We start from the raw sequence: 20,013 nt of genomic DNA, 5'->3' as shown, positions 1-20,013 counted from the left end.
TTTGTTAGAATCTTTCCAACAATGACAACACAGTCAGCATTTATCACAATATACACGTAGAATATTTTCAAAAAGTGCTTTTAACAACATTACTTTCGAACCAACAAAAATGTCAGTAGTGAAGGGCTAAAAATTTTGCATGTCAACAACTTTATTTTCAACAACAGCAATGAAGATATAGCTGTTATACAAACATCCTGATAAATTTTCAGGGTTTCTTACATTACTGCAGACTAAAGAATTTACTCTCAAGTAATGAGAAAATCAATTAAGACATAGGTACGGGATGTTATTTTGATATTTGTTTTCACTTTCGATTTGTTAGAATCTTTCCAACAATGACAACACAGTCAGCATTTATCACAATATACACGTAGAATATTTTCAAAAAGTGCTTTTAACAACATTACTTTCGAACCAACAAAAATGTCAGTAGTGAAGGGCTAAAAATTTTGCATGTCAACAACTTTATTTTCAACAACAGCAATGAAGATATAGCTGTTATACAAACATCCTGATAAATTTTCAGGGTTTCTTACATTACTGCAGACTAAAGAATTTACTCTCAAGTAATGAGAAAATCAATTAAGACATAGGTACGGGATGTTATTTTGATATTTGTTTTCACTTTCGATTTGTTAGAATCTTTCCAACAATGACAACACAGTCAGCATTTATCACAATATACACGTAGAATATTTTCAAAAAGTGCTTTTAACAACATTACTTTCGAACCAACAAAAATGTCAGTAGTGAAGGGCTTCCTTGTTTCTGAGCACAACTGCAACAACCAGTTTCCATAATTTAGGAGTAGCAACTGTTTCATAAAAGCAGCTTTTGAGGACATTTCTTGTGGATAAAAACAGTTGTCTGTGTACAATACTTTAAAAATGGATGAAACAAAGTCTGGCCTGAATTTGCAATTGTTACACTTTTTGGTCAAAATGTGATTATCTTCAGACCATTTCTACAATGACACTTGGTGGTGGTCATGGTGGTGGTGGTGGTGGCGGTGTGGCTCCATTAACATCAACTCAACACCACCACCACCACCACCACCACCACCACGCATCATGGTATAAATGGTCTGAAGACGATCCTATTCTGATAGACACCTGTAACCATTACAAATAAATAATTCATTTCACTCAAGAATGTTTATAATAGATTTCTAAAGCTTCATAAAAACTTTATTAAAGTAAGAAAATATGGTCTCCTACCTTATAACAATCTATGCAGACAGCAAAGCCACACTTTGCACACGCCCAGTGGTAATTGAACAGTGTTGTCTCACAAACGTCACACATTTCACGTACACCTCTCACTACTCTCTTCCATGCAACAGGTGTGGGTCCTGAAGAATGAGCTGCTGCAGAATCAGATTCTTGTCTCAGTAATTTGCAGAACTCATCTCCAACTTCTTCCAGCAAAATCTTTGCCATATCCAAATCTAAATCTGTTGGAGGATCGGACGGGTCTGGCAGCCACAAGCGCAGATCGTCTGGTGCAGGATCAACTCGTGGATCTGAGAATCCAGCTGCAGCTAACTGTCCATTTTTGGTATATCGCAATCGTCGGAAAGCATAAAAGCGACAGAAAATGTTCGGAACATCTCGAGACCGTTGGCTGGGAGTCCAACGACATTCGCGGCACTTCGCAAGCTTTGGCGCAACCTCGTGGCAAGGTCCATCTTGTAGGAAACTTTCACCTGTCCTCTTGAGTTGTGCTACGGGCGGTTTCTTTAGCGGATCCCTCCTAGGAGCAGGGGGACCATCACGTGGTTTTCGACCACCTCCCTGTGCCCTCGATCCTCTACCCTGACCTGATCCACCAGTTCCTGACCCAGAGTTAGCCGAGTTCTCGTCCTTCTTACCACCACTCGCACCTCCTGAGGGGGACTCCGAAGCTGCAGGACGGGGTCGTCTACCTCTCTTTCTCGGTTCGTCACTATTTACAACTGTCGGGATAGCTGAACCACCACTTCCGTTCCCCCTCACTCTCTCCCTCTCCTTCTCTGATGTGTCTGCACTTTCCCCTTCACCAGCACTGCCAACATCACCATCAGCCAATTGAGAATCTACTTTCTTCCCTGCACCTGGCTTCTTCCTTTTGGAATCTTGTGGTCTACGCTGCCTACTAGCAGGAGGGGTGGGAGGTGATGTGCGACCACGGCTGTCCACATCAGAGCCACTGGACGAATCAGCTCCAGGTCCACAAGTCACAGAACTGACACTCCCAGGTCCACTATTACCTTCAGAGCTGGCATGTCCATTAACAAGTGGTGTTACAGATGATGTGGCTTCTCCTTTTTCCCCAGAATGTCTTTGTAACCATGCTTTTTTGAGTTTATGTACAGGGTAAGTCCTTGTAGGGGGTCCTGGACTACTGGATTTTTCAGAGTCTGCTGCACTCGGTGGCCGCTGCCGTGAAGGAGTACCAGGGGCAGGACTGACTGCAGGACTTGGTGCAGCTGGAGATGGCACAGTTGTAACACCTTGGTTTTCCTGTACCGTAGTAGCTGCTGATGCTATGGGAGGACTGGGTTCCTGGACTCCTCCTGGAATCTGTAAAAAATCAGAACACTAATCAAACTTCACCACCCTCCATCCTCCCCCACTCCCTTCTCATACACACATCTGAAAACTCAGCTACAATGTTCAAAAATAAGCTATCATTATTTCAAATTAATCTCTTAATGTTAGTCATTAAATGGTGAAAAGTAACACCATGTTTTTCTGTGACATTTAGCCTGCCAGACAGATTGTGTATGGTACAGAAGATTCTACTTACAAACCACTGAAATAGGAACAGAAAATATAGTTTAATGCCCACCTCTAAGAATCATAAATCTTTCATTCTCCCCTGTCTTCACTTTGAGGAATAGTTAATATACACAGGAAGTGGAAGGAAAAGACACTACAAACCCTTCGTCAACTGACCATTTAAGTAGGCGAAGGAATTCAGAAGCTTCAGTTTTCAGTCTCCTGTACACTAGAAATGTTCTATTAACTATAATATATTTATAATATAATTTCATGGTTTTGAATGTGTATTTCTCTGCCCTCTAGCAATAAAATTTACTCTCACATTAGCACAAAAGTATATTCTTTTATCAAAGGTAAACTAAACTGAATGCCACATTTTATACCAGCTGAAGATCAATACACCTTTTAAATGGACCAAGAAGAGTTACTTGTTTTGAGAGGTTGTGGGAATTTGTTGGCTATTTACCATAGAGAAGAGTGACAGGTCATAAGTACCTTGCCCATTTTATCTCACAAGGGAACCACCTCATCACACCCCACTCAGATTTAGTAGTAAGATGGCCCAGTACCAAGCCCGTCAAAAACTGAACACTGATCATGAAAACAGGAAGGTGTACTGGACTGTGAAAAAAGAAGCAAAAACATAAATAGTGAATGGTCCAAGCCCAAGATGTGCAGCATTGACTATGACTGTGTATCAACGGCATAGGGGTTGCGTGATCACAGTGTTGGACTGTGAAGTGTGTAAGCCAGATTCTAAATGCCCTCATGCCATTTTGTATCTTTTTCACAACTTTATGAATTTTCTGTCTAGCAATCGACCATTAATGTCTTAATGAAGCTATTTCTGTCCGTTTTGTAGAGAAATTTGCTTCTATTAATTTTTTTCTGCTGAGGCAGTTTGTTTCAAATGAACTAAGTGTTTCATTCCGCACTTTTGGCTACTTTCAACTTCATTCAATTTCATGTGGAAATTTCCATTTTCTGGGACGAATGACATTATACCATAATAAAGAACCAACCATGAGAGTACAGTACTGGACCGCCGAGAAAATTTGTATCACGAAAACCACATGAAAAGCTGTATATCAGGTAATTCAGAGTGCATCTGGACATAAGAAATGTGCAATTAGAGCGGAATGAAGCATTTTACTGTAGTTTATGAAATTCCGATGCTGGCTGGAATAGTCTCTGATGTCCTGCTCCTTTTATGAGACTGTAAGATCTCTTAATGCTATAAACGTATCAACATACATAAATAAAATAGAAAGAAACTTCCACATGGGAAAAATATATTAAAAACAAAGATTCCAAAACTTACCAAGCGGGAAAGCGCCGGCAGACAGGTACAATGAACAAAACACACAAACACACACACAGAATTACTAGCTTTCGCAACCGATGGTTGCTTCTTCAGGAAGGAGAGGGAAAGACAAAAGGATGTGGGTTTTAAGGGAGAGGGTAAGGAGTCATTCCAATCCCGGGAGCGGAAAGACTTCCCTTAGGGGGGAAAAAAAGGACAGGTGTACACTCGCGCGCACACACACACACACACACACACACGCACACTTTCCCTCTCTTTTTCAATCACAAGACACTTGTCTGGTACTTCCAATAGGCCTGAAGTTATTTCTTAATTTGTGTTTACATCTTAAATTTATAGAATGCCATTCTATGGGAAATTGTAGACTGGCAGCATACCATGTTTTATCATTCTAACTCTGCACATGGCTTCATATTTAATCCTAGAGTAGAACATAAACTGTCAGTTGTACAGTTTCTTTGACTCACAGACAACCTTGTTAATTTTTTGCACATTTTGAAATAGCCATGAAATTTATTGTCCTTTATTCCAGTGTACGCTACATAAGAAACTTTTTTTTGCAAGAAATTTGGACCATTCACTGTTTCTAACCCCCCACACCCTTCCTCTTTTCATGTTTGACCTGTGTTCATATTTTGATGGGCTGTCAACTGGGTCCTCTTACCAATATTTTCTGTAGTACCAAAGTTCTAAAACAGTTTTGTGTAGAAACTTTTTTTACATCTCCCCGCAGGGCACACTAGTTTTCTGCTGTTTTTCACAATGACCAATGATACGGCACACATCTTACTGGCATTAAATAAATCATGCTGGAGTTCAAAGAGCACAAAAACTATATCAGGAAGCATATATATCAATTTGTAAGAAAGGGAATTTTGCCTTTTATCAATATAAATTCTGGCAAGATACTGTTCCTGGGAACTTCAAGACTGTATCAAAATCTCAACAATAGTTCCTCATACTAGTCCAGACACACAAAAAGAAGTCAACCGGGGACTTCAGTTTATATATGTAGAGATATTTAATAAAACATTTTTTATTTACTTACTAAAACATTAGTAACTAATTTTGCATGCAGTAATGTTTGTCTATTATTGTTTTGACAAATTATGAATGCATTGGACATTCATAAATGGCAAAAGGTATTTTGTTTGTGATACAACTACAATTAAATACGTTTCAGATTTTTTACTTTACTTGTACAGTGAAACCTTGCTTCTTGCCAAATGTTATTCTCCACCAATGAGAAGTATCCTCTGTTTCAGGAAGCAAGTTTGCCAGTATCAAAATACGTGGCATAAATGGCTGCATCTTCTGGTTGCAGTGACTTAGAAGATGACAATTTTTACACTGCCAAGAGACCAGAAACCTCAGTATGTGGCAATTTTGAGATCAATATGCCAAACTGGTTTTAAGAGACGGACAGACAGACGACAAAGCGATCCTGGAAGTGCTCTATTTTTACAGAATGAGGCACAGAACCACAAAAAAGAGAGAACACATGACCGAATAGCCCAAAGATGGAGAGAAACATTAAACCAATAAACTGCAACTACGTTTATAGAATAGCAGATAGGGACACACAATAGTGACAAGGAACTTAATTTTTCGTTTGTCCCAAGATGCCCATTTTCAAAATTCAAACTTTTCTAACGTGCAGAATAATTCAAATTATGACTTCGACATGTGCTGTGCTGTGCCCCCCCCCCCCCAAGTCGCACCTTCTTACACACAAAAAACAGGCACCCCGCAACAGTACCTCGAGGAAACGCCCGCACAACTGTCATAACGTGTGAAAAAACGAGTCGATAAAAAAAAAAATATCTACCCAAATTGTGGCCGAGTGTCAATCGACATCGGTTAGACTGCCAAATGTCCGACTGCACTATTCTGAACAGTAGAGCCTCATTCGGCACAAGAGCACTGCCGTTAACAAATGAAGTCTTTGAAAAAAGAAGAAACTTTTACAGAAAAAATATAGCAAAATTATCACAAAACAGCAAGTTCTGTTACACTAGCGAGTAATAGGACCGGTCAAAGCTAGCGATCTGAACACGGCACAATAGTTGCCCTACCAATTGCAGCAGACGAACCGAATTTCCTCCGCACCCCCACTTCCGTCTGGGGAAACCTCTACGGAGCAAATCCGACCGTACACAGAAAGGTAATCGCGCATACGCACCTCGGCTCTGCGCCTCTTGCCGTCCGGCGGAGGAGGACTGGGGGCGGGCCTGCGCCGGCCGCCCGGTGGCGACGCCGACGGGGAGGGCGGCAGCGACGACGACGAAGACGACGAGGCGGCAGGAGGCGGGGCCGGGCTGGCCCTCTGGGGGCGCTCCACGCCGAGGTCGAGCGGCGCCGTCTGCAGAGGCGGCGAGGGCGCCGTGGCGGGAGCCGCGGCCAGCGGCCGCGCCAGCCCCGGCTTGAAGTAGAGCGCCTGCGGGGGCGGCGCCGCGGTCACGGCGGCGGGAGCCACGAGCGCGGGCGGCGGCGCCAGCAGCGGCACGGCCCCCGGGCCCGGCCCCGGCGCGCGCAGGTCCGGCCGCGCCGCGTGCGCCGGCGGCGGCTGGGGCGCCGGGCCCCCGGCCGCCGCGCCCACGCCCGCCCCCACCGCCGGCTGGTACGGCGACGGCGCGCGGGGCAGCGTCAGCACCGGGCACGCGTCCCGCGTCGGCTTGCCGTACACGTGTGACGGCGCGGGACTCGACACCTGAACAGACAAGTTCGCCCATCACTCTACCAGCACTTGTTAAAAACAACCAATTGCAGAGCACCCTTTAGCACGTAACGGCGCCCCACTGTTTCTATTTCTAATCGATAACTACAATAGCAAACGTGCTACCTCGCGTTGGGAGGGAGGGGCTCACGGTGCGCATCAGTCTCTTTATGGCAGACGGTATATACGTAATAATTTTTCACTTTGAAGGCCCACGCTCCTGATCAAAGTGGCCAACTGCTTTCTCTTCAAACTGCGTTGCAAGCACCTAGGAGCACCGATAAAGTTTGTCAATTTCACCTCACCTTAGAAGGAGACGCTTTTTTTTTCATGTAAGCATTTTGACAACCACGCGAATGCCTACCAATGCAGACAATGCACCTCTTGCATTGGATTTAGCACTGTGCATAAAGTACAAAAAGAAAAAAAGCGAGCGCTGGTTCAGAGAATGGTTAAAATTGAGAGAGAAATATACCTATTAAGATTTACACCCACATGTTTACGATTACATCAACGTTCTCAGAGTGGTCAAGCTTTTAGTAGCTGAGTTACGTAGCCCTCACATTAGAAAAGGCAAGAACGCGAAAATTTATTCTCTATAGTTGGTCTTCTAATGACCATTAAAAGATCGCAACATGGAAACACGTACATCGTGAAGGAACCAGAGAGTATCGCTTTTTTTGTCACTCCCGCTTGAATGTTACGCGTAGAATATTTTCTTAACTTGTTCCTGTGTAATATGACAGAGACGCAACATCTATATCATCTTCATAATTGCCACTGCTATTTGGTTTTCATTCTTGATCGTAGTTTCCACAGTTGTGGAAACTCGTGATGCAGTGATAAATTATAATAAAACAGTTTTCGCTAAACATGCGCGGCGAAACATTAGAACAAACGGCGTTCGCCATCTTGTCAAATGTATCGTCGCTCAAAATTTCTCTGAAACAGATCAACCACGTCTTATGTTCGAAACAGCACGTCAACATCGGCACCCACCCATTAAGGGTAAACATTTGACAAACCTAATAACGTCTGACAAATGGTTTGATCGTGCACAGCGACCTTATGACGACTCGCGGCACTGTGACTGACGAGATTAAACGTTTCGAGAGAAATCACGAGATATTTTACGGCCTCCGGTCTAAATCACTTAAAACAATCGTCATCTTTAAATTCGCTTGTTACACCTGCTCTCGTTTCAAGCATGTAGATGCGAGCCCTATACAGTCAGAATTGCTTTAAAATAATATTGTGCAATATTATCAACGTTCTTCCTTGACTGCTCAATAAAAATGGCCAACACATATAATCAGGTTCGAATTTTTGGACAATCAAGACGCTAGTGCTGTGATAACTGTTCGACTTATGAACAGAATAAATTTTGTATCATGACTATCAAAAATTCACTCTGAAAATTTTCTGAGAAAACTGAGGTTCAACGACATGAATGACGTTCATAATTTCTTACGCGTTGATGGTCCGAAATTTAATACACTACTGGAAATTGTTGCCTACGTTGGCTCTAGCGCTCTGTACTTTTTGGGCAACACCTGAGAAGAATAATTCTTAACTTGCGATTTGTAATTCGTCTGTCCTAAACTATAACGTCAGTAATAATTTATGAAGTTCGCTGCACAAATTTATTTTTATCAAAGTACATCTCAGGTTTGTTCCAGCTCCAATACCGTTGTCACTCGGGTGCGTGGACGTTTATTTTGAAAACAACTTAGCAGAAACTGGTGTTTCACTTCTCGGTTGGAAATGAAAATTACGCGTTTCAGTGTTTTTGGAAATTCAACCCCTAACAGTGTGATACAGGGGATGAAAATATTTATAAAGTATTTCGTTTCATTCGATGAAAACTGGTATTTTACTTCTGAAGCATGTTTTAGGGGACGAAAGTTTTTTTGGAAATCACTATAAGAACTCAGAAGCCTATAAGATCGCTTTTTGGTCAGAAGCACATTTGGAAAAGACGTGCTTTTACGGCGTTAACTTGCGTGGAAAGTTTAGATGACGGCAAAACTTTTGAATAACATAAAAATTCGTTTAAAGAAAAAATAAGAATCGGGGCAGACCACACGGTTTACGTACGCGAAGCAGCGGGAGCTAAGCTAGTTAAGAATATCCTCTCAGAGTATGTGTTACAATGAGTGCAGCGAAATAAACTTCAGTAAGTAAACACTCAACCAACATCTTTTTTGTTTTAGTTTATCTGATAAATGTATTTCTGACAAACAACTGCAGTAAGCTACTAGCGCACCCACAAATATATCTAAAGCCTAAAATGGCGACGCAGTACTGCTTAAGCTGCATCCTGCGAATTTTCATAACTGCAGCGCACATTATGGCTCGTGCATGCAGACGTGCGCAAAACAATTTGAAACTGGACTACAATTTTGCTGTAGCTATAGGCATCACTCACCTCTGGCTCGGGTTTATTCCACAAGCGTGGCTTGGGCCGGCACATGGCGCCCTTTACGGTCCAGTTACACGTGGGAAGCTGGCATTCCAAGCTACAACGTCGCACTGCACGATAGCAGCGTTCGCGCAACATCCCCTTCTGGCTCAAGGTCATCTTCTACAGTGGGCAGCAAAGGGTGCTCCTACTGTGTACCTGGCTACCCCCACTTCACCCACGCTCTTTCGCCACAATCGCTCGTAGGCTAGCGCATTCTGTACCGTATTTCACGAGAAACAAAGCCATTACGCGAGACCGGACCACATGCTATGATTTGTCGGCGCAGGCAAATCGTATCATGTCCACCGGAAATCCCTTGCGTGCGCGACTTTGGGAGTTGGAATCTTTGGAGTTTCAGGAAAACATGTTGGTGCAAACCACTTAAATATGCTTACGACAAGAATTTTTGTAACAAATCAAGTACTTTCTCTGCCTTCAAGAAACCCTTCTTCAAAACAATGTATTTGTCAGCCGAAATTCCAAACCGCTAACTTCTTCCAGTTGCCAGGAATCTTTATCATCACTGACTGCCTCGTGAGATTAAACTATTTTCCTCAGGAGAACTCTGTCTTAAGGCATTACGCCACAAGTTGTTCGAATTTATGTCCTACACAGAATAAAACATTCGTTTAGCAAGAGGGTAGCCGCTTGGTATAGATTTTTTTTCTGTAGACCAAATTATGGCAGGCCGCTTGATTGACACTGTAGGTTAGTTCGAGCACAAGTGGAGAGAATGCAGTCACACGTAAGGAAAATGGCTTTTTCAGCGCTGTGAGCTTGTCTCGCACAGCTCTAACGCATGTATTGCCGGTTTCGTTGTTTGGTCATCTGTAGCGCTAGTTTTGAATACCAAACACCGAGATTAAATTTCACAGAATGGCCTTACATCCGCCATGTTTCAAGCATATTTACACCTGGCTGCCATGTTTTCTGTAGTCAAGGAGCAATGTCTGCTTTGTCATGCACCTTTGAAATTACCTTTAACTAATTCCAAATAGCTCATGCTAGCTTTACTTTTTCTTGAAAAACATTAAACATCAATTAATTGTGTGTACATTGAAGTTTTAAATGAAATATGCATAAACTTTTTGATGCAGATACAACTGCAAGACTCAATAAATGTTAGTCTACTCACAATAACGTCACGTCCTTTGCAAACTGAAGTTCATGTACGACATGAAGATTATGTAGTACACTTCTAAATGCGTTATGGTTAGCTAACAGGAATTCTATATTTTCGTTTATATTTTAAGCTTGAAAGTCGCATCCTCACAGACCAGTATATGACAGACAAGAATATTTTTCAAAACTCGGGTGTTAGAAGTAACAAGTAGTTCAATGATGACTATGATGATAATGACTTACAATAAAAAATTTATTCCCATTTCATTTTTAAACTATGTTACGGACATTACATTTCTACAATGATCTGATAGGCATTTCATTTTTATGGTATTTTCACAGACATTTTTTTAATGTCTTCAGTGACTTTTAAATAAAATAAGATTGGTATGAAATTGCCTTACAACTTCATGTATCTGCTCAAAGGATTTAGATCTCCATAAATGATTTAACCTGCATATAAAATGATGCTTGAGATGCAGGTCTGTGTTTGACATAATGCACTAAGTCCCATGATTCAGTTACAGTAAAAAGATGGTTACAATGAATATAAATAAGGAGCTTCTCAGTACTGTTAATTGCTGTGAGGTGTTCTTTAATAAGTAGATATATGCCTTAGCAGAACAAAAGAGTATGGTCATATAGCATTTTCTTATTTGCTGAGACTACTGTGATATTTTACCACTAGCCTGAAGCTCTAAAAACTCCTTCAACAGATGAAACTCGAGTTTCTAACTACATTACTGCTCTTTTGTGTTGCACACTAAGTAGCTTTATATGTTGCTTCAGTAGCACATTCTCTGCTTGGACTGTAATACTGTGATTCCAGTATTTTTTTGGACAGTGAAGACTGTACTAGGCACCGAAAGAATAAAATTCCACCATGTACTATTAATTTTAATCCACAAAAACTGATATAAGGACTTGTCTGCGAGCCTGATTTTAACTCAATGGGTCCCTCTTAACTTCTGACCGCAGTCGAAGCTGGCAGCCAAGTTATTATTCTTACCTTAAACAACGGAAAATCCAGGGTGGAATAATGACAATACTATGAAAAGGATGAAGTTTTAAATCATTGACCCCAAATTTATTTTTACGCCGTGTTGGAATCCATCACATTTGGCAGTTTTAGTTTTACAATTGGCATACTAAGAAAATGGATTCTTAAATACACTGACTCATCAAATGTCTATGAAAAGGAATTTTTTTGTGTAAATCTTACTTCAAATCAGGAAAAAAGACTGTATAAACATGTTACTATCTCTGTTTACAGTTCAGACTCTAACTACATTTTAATTCTTGTAAAACACAAATCCTAGATTTGCGTTTCATCATGAAATACTCCCGAAAAGCACTTAGCATAAATGTACTGTACTAATATAGCTGAACAGTGTTCCTTGCATTGGCAATCTGTCTTTAGAGTTCCCAATCTTTTTAAGAGAAGTTGTGCATAACTTCTTGTACACACCAGGAGTAACAAAAACTGTCAAATTACATGTCTTGATATCAGACATGTATTTTATTATTCTTACATTAAACAATGGAAAAATCCAGGGTGTAATAATGACAATACTATGAAAAGGATATATCGATATTCACCATATAGTAGAGATGCTGAGTCACAGATAGGCACAATGTGTCCAATAAGTAAGCCTTCACCCAAAAAAGCCTCCTTCTGAATTACAAACACACACACACACACACACACACACACACACACACACACACACACACACACACACACACAAAACCCTCACGAACACAACCATTGTCTCCAGCTGTCGAAATGAGAGACTGTGGTCATGTTGTCCAATATGGATGAAGGCCTTTTTGGCTGAAGGATTACTTGTTTGAGAGTCTTTTTGTTGCGCCTATCTGTAACTCAACATCTCTGCTATATGGAGAGTAGCAATCTATCCTTTTCATATTATTCTTAGATTTTTTGTCGTCATGCCTATTTTAACAAATATGTAAAAAAATACATTGTTCAAAGAATTCTCAAGCAATTTGGATCTTAAGGTCCTCCCTAAATGAGAAAATGGCTTTGTATTTTATTTAGCAAGTTTTATATCAGCTTTCCTCGATGAAAAAGCTATTTTTATAAAGACAAGGACTCTGTTGCATGAACCTAGTGGTTCATTTTATGTCTTGTACTCTGTGTGTGGGAATTCAATTTTTTGTTTTCCCTTCCAACAGACTTAAGTGAACTCAATAAGTACAGACTGTCAAGGTGGGAAATGGATGAATACTTGAAAAAGAGGTCTGCTACATTTAACTGTTGGGTTCATACTGTTCACTCTCCTTTTCCGAGTGAAAATGTCTGAGCTAGATGAGGGGAGACCACAACATGTACCATGCCACTAAACCAGACAAAACACCAACTGTTTCCAGTCTCATGTTATGCACTGAATCCATATTAATTCCTTGTTCTTAGATATTAAAGTTCAGGTTAGTGCTTCTACATAGATTCAAGTTGAAATTAATCTGCTGTCTCATTAAATTGTCATCATTTCTATATAATGTCAGTCCATTACGCATAGAGGCAACTTGGAATGTGTGGTCCAATTTTATTTTTTCTTTTCTTTTATTAGAACTTATTAATGAAAATGTTCTGTAATTAAACAAATTAAAAGAATGATTTGGCTTAAAGTGCATGTGCGTATGTCTATATTCACAATGAAGTACATGGTAGTAACATACTTTCAAGGCACTATTCATTCTTTTGAATGTTGGTCTCCATTAAGGTTCCCTTTCTGTGCAGCAACTGTGGAATATAAAATTGTAAAGAATGTGGCAACCAGTCTCAGAAACATTTGTGTGGTGAACTGACAAAAATAACTGCAATTTTCCTCCAGACAATTAGTGCTTAATCTTCTAGTAATACTGAAATAAAGTAAGATCATATAGCAAACTAATAATATATGACGGTTGGGACTTAAATAGTGGCAAAACTATTTATTCACAACCGATACAAAAGAGTTACATGTTTGCACCTATTACTGTCTTTCAAAGTAGAGACCAGCATTGCGTAGAACCCGTTGCCAGCGATGTGCAAGGCATAGTATACTGTTAGCAGAGCCTGTTCTGTTGATGGTGCAAATGGAGCAGTCTACTGCCTGTTAAATATCTGGAACAGTTCTGAAGTGAATGCCACGAAGTGGTTCCTTCATCTTCAGAATCAAATCAAAGTAACAAGTCTGGGCAGTATGGTGGATGGTACAGTACTTCCCAGTCCCATCGACCAAACGGGTGGGTTGCGCAGAAAGTAATGCCGGTCTTTCACAAAGCTGGTAGCAGGTGATGCTCCAAAAACAAACAGTAATACTGTGCATTGTTGGTCTGCCATGGGGAAACATAACACGTTACGATCACAGTCATATATGAGAATCACCATTAACTTTGACCATACTGGGGCTCTGATGCACTTTCAACTTTTGCGGCGACCCATGATGACACCATTTGTGCGATTGGCGTTTCAGTTTTTGCTCATAAGATGTGGCCCATGTGTCATCCAGTGTCACGATACAGCTTAAGAAAGCTTCTCCTTCGCACTCATAGCACTCTAAGTCTGTCTTAGCAGTGTAGTAATGCACCCATTTCTGCATTTCCATCAATTCGTGCGGGACCCATCATGATGCAATTTTTTGCATGCCCAGGCATTCCTTCAAGATATGAAGCACAGTCGTATGCGCTAACCTGGTTTCGTGCGCGAGCTCACAAATTTATCACTGCCCACTCACGCGGCAACAGCATGCACTTCTTCAGATATGCTAGGATGACCTGCCCAATGCATGTCTGCCACAGTTTGGTGACCTTTGTTAAAGGCCTTTACCCAATGTGCCACCGTTCTGTATGGCAATGCCAATTCCTCGCATGCCTTTTAAGATCTTGATGGCACTGTCGTGCTGTATGACCTCTTGATCCAACTCTCTTGTTTCTGTTTAGAAAACAGAGTGACACCATTACGTTACACCACTCACTCACAAGTGGCTGTATCCCTAGATTCTGCGCACGCCGGTGAAGTGGGGCAGACGAGTCTATTTGCTCTAAGGTTAAGGTAGGTATGTCAACTATTTGTGCCATCAGCGACAGTAGTAGATTCCATTACATAGTGTTCCCACAGCAATGTTGTCCCTATTTAAGTTCCAACCTACGTATTATTTTGGTCTTCTGCAATTTTAAGGAAATTGTGAAAATCACTTTACAGTTCTCAGTATCGGAAATTTGATTTGATTGTATCCGACATGAGAGCTGCACACAAAATAAGAAGTAGCAAATCACCAATTGAACACATCATGTAGGGGCTACCCCTGCTACACCCCCTTACATACATGCGAATCCTACAGTTTTTTTCTCAGTACTGCTTACGTGCTGCAAGAATAACTTACAGCCACATTCCAAGTAGCAAGAATCATGAGAATCTGCAACACGAATGCGACTTCCACTCTGTGCATGCACATGAGACTAACACGAACAAACCTTATGTCGTATGGACACATGAGATTTATGGTATGCACAGGCATTTGTGTAGACAAATTGTATAATGCAGTTGGCATTAAATTCTTCAGAATATGCAACTGGTTCATTAAGTGCATTCAGATTTTGGTTATTATTTGATCCTACACCTTAACAGCCACACAACTACAACAATTTTATTGAATCTGATTGAAGCCATGGAAGTTCCTGTTCCTAAATCTTCAAAGTCCAGCATTCATCCAACCTGTGACTCTTCAAGCAAGAAAAATAAATGTTTCACAAGAAGCCCCTCCCACCCCCAATTCTTTGGCAGGACACACATTACTTATTAAAATTAATTACATAATGAAAGCAGTTTTAATGCCCCTATTCCAATTCCATACTGGAAAAAAATTCTAGTTTACACTACGAAAATTTTAAGTGGAAGTATAAAAACCAAGAAACTGCGTTTTGTTCTTTTTTCAATTATGAAGCAATAAACATTAGTCACACTTTTCCTTGAGATCAACATTAAACTGCAGTAAGAGAAGTCCCTTTCACCACTCTAAGTTCTATAATGAAAACTGTTTTTATTTCCACATACTTTGTCTGTAATGGACTATCTGTCAAGTGTCACAACACTACTAGATCATCAGTTATCTATATCAATTATTTGTTTTAAATACCACCATACATTTCAATGGTCGCATTAGGAATGCACGATTTGAATTCCAGACAATGACTGGTGTGCTTTGTTAGAAGATAATCCTGGATCGACTCAAGTCAAAAATATGCAGCTTTGCAACTTGTTCAATTGTCTTGTACGGTGCAGACCGTTGGTTTGCAATGAAACAAGCAAAGCAATGAAACAAGCAAAGCAATGAAACAAGCAAAGCAATGACTTGGCTGTAATGGAAACCAAAATGCTTCAATGGACATTTGGCATGACACTTCACAATTTGTGACCAATGGAAAAATACGCATGCAGTATGGAATGGCAACAATCACTGAGACAATGAGCGATAGCCATGTGTACTGGTATGGACACATACAATGGACTAAGAGACAATAGCAAATGGTGTATTTTCGTTGAGAATCATTGGCTAACAGGTCTATTTGGAGACTGAGGATAAATGTGTGAGGCCCTATGATTTGTTGTGAACCTTGGTCTCTAACAATTTTCCACCAATCATCACAATCAGACAGTCGACCTTTGCATCCCCTGCAGTCCATTTTCTGCACGTCCTCCATGATTCCATCAGTCCATATGGTCCTTGGTTGACTCAGTCCTCTCCGACTACTGCAACTCCTTTTAGTTACTTCCGTATCACACATTCATGTAATATGCCCCACCCAACAAAGTCTGGTTGATTTCACTATTCTTTTAAAAGTATACATTTATATACACACTACAGCTCATGACTGTACCCCTTTCCATCTTCCTCTTTCACACGCTGTGGCAACAGTTCTTCATAGTATCCTTCTCTCAAAGACACCTGATATTCCAGTGCCTTCCATATAACCTTCACGATAGCAGGACCCCGACCAAGCATATGATCTAATAAAGTGGAGATAGCGCTGAAAGAGTGGAACCCGCTACATTGCAGGACAAACGCATAGGAAGAAGATTTTGATAGTCATGTAATCATTGGTAGGTGGACGTAAAAATCTTAATTCATCTGATGATGATGGCATGATAATTTCAACATATAGCCTTGTTTAAAACAGAAGTGGCTGAAGAAATAAACTGATTATCTTCAAGGTTATTTTGTTGTTTTAAATTAAAAAAGCTTCACGGTAACTCTCTCTCCAGTATCAATGTAAAATGTTAAACATTTCTAATAACAAAGATTCTCTAGATATTTGCTGTTTTAATTGTTTACCACTATCCAATAGGGCCATTACAAGCATCTGCCACAACCATAAACTTTCAGCAAAGTATTTTGCTATAATACTGGGTTTATTTGAGTAGTGAAACTCTTGATAATCCCTGACAGTTTGCAAACCCTTTTTTCTGTGCAGATTATTTTAAATCTGTTTGGGATTTTTGTACTGCTTCAATATTGTCTCATACTATGAGGGTCACTCCAAAAGAAATGCACACTATTTTTTTCCCCATCTTTTCTCCTACATGTTTGAAAGTTTTAAGTGTGTAGATACATCCTTTTGGAACAATATTTTCATTTCTCCACATAATTTCCATCCTTCTCAACTGCCTTACGCCATCCTGGAACCAGCGCCCCAAATGGAGCCAGGTCAGGACTGTAAGGCGGGTGTTTCAGTGTTATCCATCTGAGTTTTATGATCAAAGCAATCACAAAATGGTTTTTTGACTGACATGTGGCCGTGCATTGTCGTGCAACAGCAAAACGTCCTGCTTTTGTTGATGTGGTCAAACATGATTCAGTCAAGCTTGATGTTTCTTCAGTGTCTTCACATATGCATCAGAATTTATGGTGGTTCCACTTGGCATGATGTCCACAAGCAAGAGTCCTTCGGAATCGAAAAACACCATAGCCATAACTTTTCCAGCAGGAGTGGTTTTGAATTCCCCCCCCACTTCGGTGAATTTGCATGATGCCACTCCATTGATTGCTACTTAGCCAGCTGCAGGGACAGCCTGTATCATCTAATAGTGAATTTCATAGGGAATTGTGTTTTGCATTGGTTGTACACAACATGAAACAAACTACTGGTACCTGAATCTAAACATTTCTTACAGAAACACTGCAACAGCAACATTCCCTATAAGCCAGTCTCAGGAACAATTTCCTGAATCTTTATTATGTTGATATATTACACACACACACACACACACACACACACACACACACACACACACACACACACACCTCTATATGGATTCCTGCTTATGAGACGACAGTTGCTGTGTGCTATTTCATCACTAATCCAACTGTGGGGAAATTTGACTACCAAGCTGCATCTAAACCATATTTAATTTTTGTCAATCACTAGAGGCACCAAATAGTTCAACATATGCTACCTTCATGAAAGATGTACTTTAGGTACTATGGTCAGATGGCGACAAAGAAGAGAGGGCCTTACTGATGCAACTAGATGCAGCTCCACAGATGTTGAAAGTGAGGAAATCACTTGAAAGTATTCGATTTGAACTTAGTGCATGTTACATGTATGGCTCATGCATTGCAATGAGAGGCAGAGACAGACATCAACTATCAGATGTAAATACACTGATATCAGCAATGAAGAAGCTGTTTTTGAAATGGCCGTATCGTGTACAATGCTATAAGCAGCAACTACCTGATGTACCTCTGTCTCTAGAGCCTGTGAAAACAAGCTGGGCAACATGGATTGAAGCTGTGGTTTCCTACAGTAAGCACATTACAGCTGTGAAGTCAGCCATGGAGAACTTTCCTTCTGATCCTGCACTGCCTGCGAATGAACATTCAACAATCCAAAAAGCTCAATTCTCTTCCATATATTGCAAATAACTTCAACTGGCTTCTTGAAATTATCAACAAACTAGAGACTTCAAGTATGTCTCTGACAGTCTGTGGCAATAGTGGAAGGTCAGTGTTGCACCAGATGAAGTGGATGGTGCACTTTTCAGTACGAACCCAGGATACTAAAATCTAGTTGTTTTACCTTGCTTATTTGATGCTGTTATTTCAATTATTCTCAGCAGAATACCTCTATACAAACATGTACCACTGAGTTCTGGCAAAGCTGAGAGGTCTTTCCCTATTTATAAATTAACATATTTTCAAACAAAAGATTGTGCATGACAACAGAACATTTGGGAAAGTCAGTTCTGCATTCCGTTCCAATGTGATTTAAAAGCTTGAACAGAACACAACTTATTCAGTACTCTGTAGCAGAAGTGAATTGAGTAAGAATCATCGTAAGATACTTGATAACCTAACTGTGAACTTTTATTTCCTAGCAAAAACTAGAATTCACAATTTTTCATATAATTGCTTCACTACATAGTTATTTATTTATTTCAACAATTTGGATTACATGTTTATTAATCTGAAATTACATAAACTCCAGACTCTAGTTATTACAAAAAATATCAGATGACAAGTTCCATCCAATCCTGTATATGAATGAAAACGAAAAAATATCACAAAAGGAAAAATATCTTGAAGTTTTAGCTATTGTTAAAACCACAGATCACTAGAGGGATTAAAATATTCTGTGAAAAGAAAATTTGGTAGCAAGAACAAAGAGATCCTGCAGTAGCTGCACACTACAGGGACTTCTCAACATTATTAAGAAGGTTATTCAGAAATATCAAGTAACATGCACATAATTTCAGAAATCAGTAATTCTGATAACATACTTAAGGTCATATGGAATGTATTGAAATGAGACAAGACAGTCACAAAACAGCATTATAATCATTATTTAACTGAATGAAAGGACTATAAATAATGAGTCACGGGTAGCAAATATATTTAATAATCATTTCTTAAAAATACTGAAAGTGTGGATGTCAGCAACTACTGGCCTGTTTCAATGCTGACACCATTTTCGAAAGTGTTTTGAGAAAGTGATGTATTCTATAATAATATCTCACCTTAGCAACTTTAATACCATCAGCAAATCACAGTTGCACTTGAGACTGTTTGCTCTACAGATAATGCTATTAATATATTCATTCACCATATTTTAAGGCATTAAATTGTAAATAAGATGGTTAGTATTTTCTGCACTCATCTAAGGTATTTCACTGTCTGAATCACAGTATTCTACATCTATTCTCCTAGACATACTGAAGTTTCATGGGATTGATGATACAGCCAATCAATGGATAATGTCACAGCTAAGTGAAAGGATGCGGTGCTCCCCAACGCCCAATCGTGACTCCACTATTTTTCCTCATATATGTAAATGATCTCACATCTAATATACAACGATCAGATTTAGTTGGTTTTTTTTTTTTTTTTTTTTACTAGTACTGTAATCAATCCTAGCTTACATACAAAAAACAGAAGAAATGGTAAATGAAGTTCTTAAAAATATCATTGACTGGTTTCCTGTGAAGGGTCTCACTCTAAATTCTGTTAAAAAAAAAAAAATCAGTTCTGGACATATAGGATTACAACAACAATAATAATTGTAGCATTAGTTGAGGAAATAATAAATAGGGTGAAAGCTTCAAAATTTATAGGTGTTCATA

At 39.9% G+C, this 20,013-nt stretch overlaps 1 protein-coding gene across 1 annotated transcript in view; it reads right to left on the bottom strand.

Annotated features, from left to right (window-relative positions):
• Positions 1–20,013, bottom strand: part of LOC126278852 (uncharacterized) — a 399,775-nt gene that overhangs the window by 13,565 nt on the left and 366,197 nt on the right. Inside the window, exons 9-10 of the mRNA XM_049979128.1 lie at positions 6,272–6,799; positions 1,221–2,564 (exon numbers count right to left, since the gene is read on the bottom strand). Of these exons, the coding sequence (XP_049835085.1) occupies positions 1,221–2,564; positions 6,272–6,799 (1,872 nt within the window). The remainder of the gene's footprint in view (positions 1–1,220; positions 2,565–6,271; positions 6,800–20,013) is intronic.

Source organism: Schistocerca gregaria, chromosome 6, assembly GCF_023897955.1.
Source record: "Schistocerca gregaria isolate iqSchGreg1 chromosome 6, iqSchGreg1.2, whole genome shotgun sequence".
NCBI lineage: Eukaryota > Metazoa > Arthropoda > Insecta > Orthoptera > Acrididae > Schistocerca > Schistocerca gregaria.
This window is presented reverse-complemented; position numbering and strand designations above follow the sequence as displayed.